Genomic DNA, 10202 nt, shown 5'->3' with positions numbered 1-10202 from the left:
GAGGAAAAGACGAAGAAGAAGACGAAGATGATGAAGAAGACGAAGGAGAAGGAGAAGGAGAAGGAGAAGGAGAAGGAGGAGAAGACTGAAGATATCCAAGTCAAGTTGGTGCCCACCAGTTGTTTTGGTTTACAGTTCCCATCATCCCTGACCACTGGCTATGCTGATTGGGGCTGATGGAAGCTGGAGACCAAGGCATCTAGAGGGCAGCACCAGGCTGGAGAAGGTTGGTTTAACAGAAGACCTGGCATAGTCACATATTTACTCACCTAACAAAAAGCACAGAAATTCTCTGTTAATTTCCCCCAGCTGAACTTCCATGCCATGCAAGCAGTAAAGATGTTCTACAGTGTCACATATTATTCTAGCTCACAATATGGGCACATGTCTTGGTCTCCCAGGGCCGTTCATCCTCTTCTGCCCAATTCTTCCTGAGTTAATCACCTTGAAATGCCTTAATTTCCAATGGAAAAGTTTTTTGCATCCCCCCCAATAAGGTAAGTAACTCTGAAACCTACTCAGCAGGTCTCGGTGCTATTTCTCAATGTACAAGTCTAAGGACATACCTGTATTCGAACGCTTCTTTGGATTTTTGAGACTTCGGCACCTCCCACTGAGGGAGCTGCTGTTCTCGCTCATAGAATCTTGTGCTGAGGAAGCACTTCCCGTTGCTTCACTGTCTCTCATCATGCTTTCATACCCGCTGCTTCCTCCACTGTGGTAGAACAAGGCTGTTTTCCCCATGGCAGGTGGCAGCTCCCCACTCAGGACACTGCTGTTGTCACTTCCGTGGCCACTGCTACAGCGGTGAGGCTTCCGAGGTGGAGTGATCTTGCTGTAAGGTGAAGGCAGCAGGTGAACAGTTGGCTTCTCTTCTCCGTGGACGGCACTGCGATCATCTGTGTCTGAGTTCCTACGCAACTGCAGCCCTCTGGTGCCAGTGCTTCCTTGCAGAAGTTCTGAGATCCTCCCATTGACAGCTCTGAGGGGCAGTTTTGAGGAGAGCCCAGAGCCCCTGTTCCTGCTGAGAGACTGAGTAGACCAGGACATATTCTTTCCATTTGGAGGCAAGCCTGAACTCTGCCCCACAGACTGAGGGAGGGACTTGGTAGAGAAGCTAAGTGTTTTGGTGGTTGAGGCAGCCAGGCTTCGAGCCTTAGGACTTGCCAAGAGGAGCTTGCTCACTGCAGAGATCTTTGATTGACTGGCCTTTGGCGAGGCCCCTGCAGACTGAGAAAGGCCTGAGTTTGTGGGTGAGGACATTGCACTGCGGTTGAAACTTCTCCCAGCTCTGGGCATTGTGGTGTCTTTCCCAGGACCCATCTTGGAGCTGACAGAGGACAGACTCTCTGCCCTTTCTAAAGACAGGCACTCATAATGGCTCCCACTGGACCTTCCCAAGGAATTGGTTCTGCTGGCCAGCTGTTCAAGTTTGGCACTAAACAATTTACTGCTGCTATTGTTACCGCTCTCCATACTGGAACCCTTTTGTTTCCCATTCAGCTCATCGGGAAAACTAGCCAGGAAAGGGGCTGGTTGGTTCAAAGGGCTGCTGGTGCTGCTACTGCAAGTGCTGTGCTGAGGGCTGGCCCTATTTTTCTGATCGAGGCTAGATTTCCTCACGGGAGGCAACGGCGGAGTTCCTTTTGGACGTGTGAGAACGCAGTGTTTGGGGGACGCAATCCTTCTTTCCAAGCTAGCTCTGGAAGTCTGGGACCCAACAGAACAGCTAATGGCACTGTTCTCCTCAATGTAATGATAGGAAACAGCATCCAATTCCTCCAGCTTGCTGGCCTTCTGAACGCCTCTTGTGAGGCTGCCATTTTTAAAGCTCTCCGTAGTGTGTGCTGGGCTGTGGGCTGTGGAACTGGGAAGTCCCATTTCACATCCATCTACAACCCTCTTCAGGTTTTCCGTTCCCGGGGAGCTGGAAGTCTCTCCGCTACTGCTGCTAAACCTGTCTGCTGACTTCTGCTTCTTATTTTGTTGAGTGATGGCTTCAGCCTTGGGGCCACAGCTTTCTTTTTTCACACTGTCTTCCCTCTTTAGCCAAGGATCATCAAATTTTATCTCTTTTCTTACACTGGATTCCTTCACCTCTTGAGGCTGGGGAACTTTTGCTGGTGACGACACTACAGATATGGTCTCAGGCGGCTCTTGTGCTTTAAAGGGATTAACAGCAATACATGGATACACAGTAATGTTGGTCTTCATTGGAATGAAACCTTCACAACTGCTTAGGCTTGTGGTGTTTGATATTGTGACCATAGTCTTTCCCAGGGCTGATATTTTACAACCTTTGATAGGTGACATTTTATTAATACTTTCATCGGTAACCTCTGGCAGTACAAATATTTCCTCGGTGACTGGCTTTTGCTTGTCATTTATACAAACCACACTGCTGTTCTGTACGCCTCTTGCCAGTTCAGGAATGGGCGCATCTGCCAGTGCTTCCCCATGCCCATAGCATGCTTGGGCTATGAAGCTGTGGCATGACTGTTCGCCATCACTTCCGGTGCTCATTTCACTCAACCACGAGCTGATAGAGGAACGTCTGCTTTCAGCCTCTTCAGCTTTGTGATCCAGTCCCATTTTTGGAAGAGGCATAAACTGGGTGATACTGACCTCAGACACAGGAGCTGTACTGGCATAGCATTCAAGATCTTCACTGATGCTGCTGATAATGCTAACCGGCCTAGACCCGGAGGCCAGAGCTTGCACAGAACAATCACTGTTAAAGCTGATGATACTTGTTGGACGTCCGTTCTCCAGAACCCCACTAATGGTCAGTTCTTCAACCAGGGTGAATACCAGCTCATCTTCTCCGTTCAGCTCTAAGGGCTGCTGCACCGTGACCATGGTGGTGCTCAAAATCTCCTTCTTCGACTCAGGAGAAAGAGGTGGCTCTTGCTGTTGCTCCTGCTGCTCTTCGTTGTCAATGGGCTCCCCATAATCAGCACTGCTGGAAGACACAGACTTTTTCATGAGCTGTGGGCTCATGCCAATGGGAGGAGTGCGGATCTCTGGCTGCATCAGAGACTCACTGGACACCATCCCGGAGTCCTTGCTTAAGGATGACGGTGGTGGTGCAGGGTTGGGCAGCACCCCTTTCTGGGTGTAAACCTTGCACCTCTGAGAAGGAGAAGTGGGCGGCTTGTACTCGGATGTCTTGGAAAGGCTTGCAATGCCAAGCCGTGGGGAACCCATGGGCCGAGGCTTGCTTTCTACAAAGCCGCAAGTGTTCAGGCTTTCTCGGCTGCTCTGCAGATCCGTGCTGTGGGATTGCTGGGAACAGTTTGTGTGGCTACTTGGACTGCCTGTAACACTCCTAGGTGATGGAGGGGTGGGTGCCTCATTAAGCACCCCGGTGTGAACAGGGGAATGGCTTCCCTGAATTTTGTTGGCTGTTGCATTCAGGTTTTCCTTGAAATCTTTATCAGGTTCTTGGCAGCCTGCCAGGCCTTCTTCTGATGTACTAGTGAGCTCTGCTGCTTGGCCTGACACAGGGCACTTAGTCACTTGGTCGGAGCTGAACTGAACAGGCAGTTCTTCAAAAGGAAACGTGTCAGTCTCCTCACTGCCGTCAATGCAGTCTAACCTCTCCTGGAGTTCTGCAAATGTATTGCACTTCAAGCAGTCTCTCTCAGAAGTGCTGGGCGCTGTCTCACTCATGTCCTCCAGCTTGCCTTCAGTTTTGGTCTTCTGAAGGGCAGGAACTATGGGGACAAAATCGGGGGGACCTTCGTTGTCGGTCAGTTCCTTGTCCGAAAGGGCTGTGCCGTTGGGGCCAACGTAAATGACGGTGTCACATGACTGTTCGCTGCTAGAAGAATAATCTGGGTCACTTGACAAGTGAAGAATGGGGAAGTCTGGATCAACAACGTTCCGAGAATGGAAGGGCCTCAGCTGGGTTGGCCTCCGCATCCTCCCTTCTTCACAAGAACTTTCTCCTCCTGAAGAGCTTGACGTGTACTGTTGGGTAGGAAGACAGGTGAAAGGTTAGCATTTCGAAGAACCCCCTTCCATGGAGCTGAAATCCACACCCCATGCTCTCATATAAGCCTTCATGCATGCAGAGGCTACTGCAAAGGCCACCGGGCATGGAGACTGCTTCATTCAACATGCAGTAGAGTGCTATGTGAAGCTGGTGGCTTCTTGCATCAGGGATAAAGCCGCCAAGTCCACGTGGCAGCTTGCTGTACAGAAATGGTTTAGCATTTCAAACAGCTCCATGTGCTTGGGTTTAAGCAGCTGTCATACTGCTCTATTTGTTCATACAGGAGCAGTTGGTGGGGAGGGGACTTGCTTACTGGGAGGGAGAAGGGTGAGGCAGTGGGGAGCTCGGCACGGTGTGGATGCACCAACAGGAGGGGCAGATTGGCTCCGCAGGTGCATCTGCACAGCACTGACCTCCCCAGGGCCTTGCCCTTCTCCTTACTGGGAAGCTGCAGTGACTCTGGACCACAGGTGCAAGCTGACTTCCATCCTCACTCACGGCTCCTCTGTTCATGCACACTGGGCTTTAGCAGAATCACAGAGAGTAAAATCAAGTTCTAAAGTGAAATGAAAACCAATTCATTTCAAACATGTTACTTTTATAAGGTTCTCCTTCATTCCTTTGTTATGAGTTTTGTCAATATTATTCCCATTTTTCATATGAAAAACTGAGGTTGAACAGTAGTGATCTGCCCAAGATAACATGGACCAACTCCTTATCATGGAGAGCTCCAACTCATGCGCTGTCAATAGTATGGTCTTCATGCCTGTTTATAAATACCCTATACAGTCAGACAGCAATGTCACTTACTGGGGTATGTTGTTGTGCAATCATATTGAGGAAAAATGCCTGATGCTGCAAGTCTTCTGCTGAACTCAGTAAATTGCTCTACCAACTAAATATGTGTAAGATTGGGCTGCATGCCACTTTGATCCCAGGGTTCCTTCTGACAGTTGTTAAAACAAATTCATTAAAAAGCCTGCCATGGCATTCTTGCAATTATTTACTCTGAAATTCATTCACTGATCACAGTGGAGTTACTTTAGATGGATGACTGAAGTCTACAGCTAAAACCAAAGGCTAATGATGTTGAGCTGAAACATACTAGTTGAAAGTGGATGAGCATTGAGTAAGCAACACCCATCACTTAATTAGGTGGCTGGGATAAGCACACTTGGAAGTGTATTTCGCTAGAATCAAGGGGGCTTACTTCTGTGATTACAGCGGTGGGGATGAAAGCAGAAAAGAAGGAATGGAAAAAAACAAACCATGCCTCCCACGCCTTTCTTCCATTAACTATATAAAAGAGGGTTCACCTCCGCATTTCAGGATGCAGGGGAACACATTGATCCTCTAGTCCAGTTTCCAGCAACAAAAGCTCAAGTAATACTAACATTTCCTAGATTTTAATAATGCCAAATAGACGCGCTCAGTAACTTTCTGAAAGATCTCTAAGAAAGGATTCCACTACTTCTCTGTCCAAGTTATCTTTTTTTTTATTATAGTTAATATGTGTTTTCTGATACACTTTAACACAGTGGGACTTTCATTTTATTTCTTTATACATTTTATGAGCCTCCTTTCAAAGTGATTTCCACAAACTACTGAAGCCAATATCAAATGAAATAACAATTAAACCACTCCCAGCATTAAAATATAAGCAACTAGCAGCATAATACATGTTGGCACAGAAGGAAGTCCTATTGAGGTAAGTATTGGATTGCAGCCTTAAGCTGCAATAAAAGCTGATTGCTTGCTTAAGAGAAGGAAGTTTCCAAAATTAAAAAGCCATTATCTGCTGGCAGAAATTGTCCAGAGTAGGAACAAGGCAAGTCTCCTTAGAGAGGCACTTCTACCAAGTCCTGATCCCACATGTCTAACTTCAAAAAGAAGTAAAAAGTCTCAGTGACTGTGAAGGAACATACTCTCCATACTAAAGTCCTAGGCAACTAACTTTCACAGTTTTACTTAGTTGTTGCAAATTTTAATTAATGTTCAGTTTTATTTAGATAGTGGCTAGAGAAGAAGAGATATAAAATAACGTGTGCTGGATCAACCTTTTCTTGCTGTAAATACATGTTAGCTTCTGATTTTTATCAGAACTGAGCATTGGTATATGCAATCTTCTCTAAAAGAACTATATAGAATTCAGATCAGAACACCAAGCTTCTCAATTTTCACTCTCAAGATAAAATATCATGCTTCAAATGCACTGGCTGAATTAGTACCACCCAGACCACATCAGCTAGTCTTTTTTTTTAAAAAAAAAAAGTTTGTGCTCATTGTAAGGTTAATGAGGGAAATGCTATCAAAATTAACATTGGTGTCACACACTACAGCATGCTCTGTTGCAGAGATCTCTTCTGGGAAGAGATTGTTGTGCAGTGATATTTTGTAGAATCTGTTAATTGATCTCAGCTCACATTTAACAATCCTTAGGCTGCTAATGTGAATGATGTTAATAAATTATTCCAGCTTGACTTTTAACCAGGATTCCATGCTACATAGACTTCAAGAAAGCAACATCAGAGTTTGAACTCTGCCATTTCTGTGCCTATTATAACCAATCATTCATCTAACAATGAACATATGATTTCCCTCATGCACTCGGATGTACTGCCATACCATCAGAAATTAAGAATATTGATTTTTGTTAGAAGCTGCACTTTCAAGGCCTCTCCCATTTCTTTCGGATCCCTAGCTTGTCATACTCTTTCCAGAGCACAGCAACAAAAGAGTTTCCCCCTTGTCCTTACCTTTGTTTTCTTTTTCTTCATTCTTAAAACCCTGGATGCAATCTGGATGGTGGAAAGTGTTTCAGCATAGTTCCCTGCAGCTGCCGAAATGTGAGCTATCATGGTAGTACGGCAGTTCATGTTCCCAAGGGACTCCCGGAGCAACATGGTCAGCTTGCTGTCTCTGCAAAATAAAAAGAATTAAGGCTACATTAGTGAGCCATGTTTCACTTCGACTGTCGGGATGTGACTCCAGGTCTCAGCAAGATTTCTTCCTTTTTAATGGAATACTAATTAGCATTGTTCTCCGGGATTCTAGTGCACTACATCTGCCTCTGAACAAGCTGGAAAATCCCTGCACTGAAATGGAGAGGCTCTTATCTTTCAAGGGTTTTCTGCCTGTCTTGTTTTCCTAGCACATTTTCAGCAGTATTTTAGCACTGGAAGCCGCCTCATCACCAGGAACCTATTCTGGGCTAACTAGTTTTAAAAGAAAACCCAGCTGGATTTAAAGGCACAGAAGGATCAGGCCTTAAAACACATCACAAGTTTCACCTCCGCTCATTCTTTTTGATGTCTGAAGGTGGAATTAGTTTGTCCCATTTTCTCCCTGTCACACACTGAGTCAGTGAACGGACTCATTTTTAGAAGACCTTGCAACCTCCGCCTCTCCATCACTTCCAATGATTGTAATGAGACCTGCAAATGGTATTGCATGACAATTGCTTTGGCACTGAAGAAACTCTGCTAACATTATCCATTAATGCAACCCCAATTATTACTGCAGGCGATGGCGTGCCATCAAAAATTCAACAACAAAAACTTATTTAAATGATTTTTTTTAAAAAAAGAACAACCCCAAACCAAACCCTGCCTCTTGTCAGCAGTGCACAAGACAATTCAGGAGTAAAACAGTCACTGTGTTATGTGATGATAGTGGGAACCATTCATTCTATTAATGCAGTTAACAAGGGTACAATTCACCAGGCACTTGTCCTTTGAGAGCCCTATGGGAATGGATGGGAATTATGCTCCCTCCTCAATAATAATAATAATAATAATAATAATAATAATAATAATAATAATTATTTTATTATTTATACCCCACCATCCTTAGTTCCCTGCAGAACTCAGCAGGGAGGAGGATGTGGACAAAACTAAAATTAGTTGGCTCCAAGGCCAGCCATGAGACAAAGTAAGGCAATTGGGTGTCAGGATCCACGGGGCAGCAAATCCGGCCTCCAATGAATGCACTGCCTGAGGTTGCTGCAGCAGTGGCAGTAGTGGCTGTGGCACACTCCTTGGAAGTCAGATCTGCCTCCTCCTCTGCAATGTCCACCCAATGCTGCCTCTACAGCTGCCTCTTGGTGAATAGTAGGCTCTGCTGGTATCCTCACACCCCTAGGGAGGAAATAGCAAAGGCTGCCCTCTGAGGTCTCCTGGGGCCTGCACCCACCTGGTGTGATTGGTTCTGGCACCACCTAACATTGGCTTCCCTGCCCAACCAGAACCAATGAGCACCAGCCTCTACTGGTACTTCCCCCTGCTGCCACAAGGGGTAATTTGCTGGAACTGCTTGCTGTGAGGGAGCGGGATACTAACACACACACAATAGAGTTACTATGTGCAGATATAGCAGCTCTATTGTGAGTGTGTGTGTGTTTACAGATAAAGTACAAGATAAGCAAATTATTTCCTGATTATTTTTCTTAAGAGAGTGAGCCTAAAGACACTGGCTGCAAGACATATTGCTATCCTAAATAGATCCATTCAGCAGCAAATGGCTCCATTTCATCATGTCTAAACAAAGCATCCACCAGAAAGTCTGAAAGTTTCCCCAGAAAGTTCAAGTGCAACCTTCTGTTTTGTACAGAATCTGCCGGTTCTCAGCTTCCTGTGGGCAGAGCTAGTCAATCCCTCTACAGTATTTGATGGCATGTGATGTAAACAAAAGTCCATTAAGATGACAGCAAGGAAAAATGCATTCATTTCTCTGATTCAGCTTTGAATCCACACAGACCAAGAGATAAAAGGCTGTTGTGCAAGCTTCGTGCATCATCTCTTCATCAAGGAATACTGCAATATCAAATTCTGTGCAAGAGTAACCACTATTCCATGGATGATGTACACAGAAATTATTAACATCTGTATGGAAATCGATACCAAGCCTTTCATTTACTCATGCGTCCATCAAAGCACAACATGGAATGACAGTGCAAAAGGGCAACAGACTACATCTAGGTCTCATGAGAATAACTATGTCATGCAGCCATCATCAGCAAACTGGTGTGGTCTTCCTCGAGACTTATAAATGATGGATGTGTGTAGGTCACCTGAACCCTGAATTACGCTGAAGTGCATTCTTGCTGTTGGAAGAGAGATGATATTACGCACATTCCTGTGCTACATATATTGAGATTATGCTTATAAATAACAACAGATGATTTTAAAAACCAGCAATGTTTCATATTCGACTCAAAAAAAGTCTAGCATTATCTTGATAATCTTCCCTTTGCCGTAGGCTACAGTTAGCTGCCTCCTTTCTTATAGCTAGATACACAGCTTCCCAAAAGAAAACTACAAAGGAAAGGTTACTAATCATGCAATTTGCAAATATTTTGCATTTTATATTCAAGATCTGGACCTCCCAATTCAATGGTTCAATTATCTCTTTCAATAAGATATGCTAATGATGTTTTTAAAAAAACCCCACACACAGACAGAAAAAATGCCATCAGACACAAGCCAGCTAGTAGTTGCTGCCTCTGTTCCTTTGATCTTGCAGCAGTTTAAATCTCTGGATTCTTTTTTCTCTTTAATCACACCTATTATATTTCAAAATATACCGGTACCCTACAAATAGGTATACAAATGCACAGGGCATCTGTATTTTTTTGAAAGCTGATTCTATCCCTCTGTCAGAATAAAGGAAGATGGGTGCTTTATTTCAATAAGGAAAATAAGCCAATATTCTTCAGAAGCTAGGTTATTTCTAGTGGGGTAATCAAAGGTACTTTGAAAAAGGATAATTGTTATGTAAAAATACCCCACAAAACATTTTATATCAAAAGATATTTCTGCTGACTTCAACTTTAATAAAAGTAGCATACCAAAATATGGATCAAAACATTCTGAATATGGCCTTTCAAGATGGCACAAATCCCCTGTCCTAAATTACCCTTGTGTGACAGCAATTCAGTAGCTCTGTTCCCAAAGACGCAGTTAGAATTCTGTGTTATGAGGAATATAGTTATAATTAATTAACTAATTTGTACACCACCTTCAGTCAAAAATCTCAGGGTGGTTCACAGCATAAAAATATAAAATAAAAACACATAATACATAATAAAAATAAGAACAAAAGCAAAACAAACCAATAGCATGCCCCCCCCCCAAAAAAAATATTTAAAAAGACACAGAATGTTAATCAACCAAAGGCCTGGCTGAAGAGAAACATTTTCACGTGGCAC

General features: G+C 44.3%; 1 protein-coding gene across 5 annotated transcripts in view; it reads right to left on the bottom strand.

The window, feature by feature from the left end:
- KIF26B (kinesin family member 26B) overlaps nt 1-10202 on the bottom strand; it is a 299877-nt gene that overhangs the window by 21614 nt on the left and 268061 nt on the right. For all 5 annotated transcript variants that reach the window (XM_081187996.1, XM_081187997.1, XM_081187999.1 and 2 more), the window contains 2 exons: nt 6754-6916; nt 567-3972 (listed from right to left, as the gene is read on the bottom strand). In XM_081187996.1, coding sequence (XP_081044122.1) covers nt 567-3972; nt 6754-6916 — 3569 coding nt within the window. The remainder of the gene's footprint in view (nt 1-566; nt 3973-6753; nt 6917-10202) is intronic.

The sequence above is a fragment of the Podarcis bocagei genome, assembly GCF_964188305.1.
Source record: "Podarcis bocagei genome assembly, chromosome: 3".
NCBI lineage: Eukaryota > Metazoa > Chordata > Lepidosauria > Squamata > Lacertidae > Podarcis > Podarcis bocagei.
The sequence above is the reverse complement of the archived record's forward strand: the minus strand, read 5'-3'. Positions and strand labels throughout refer to the sequence as shown.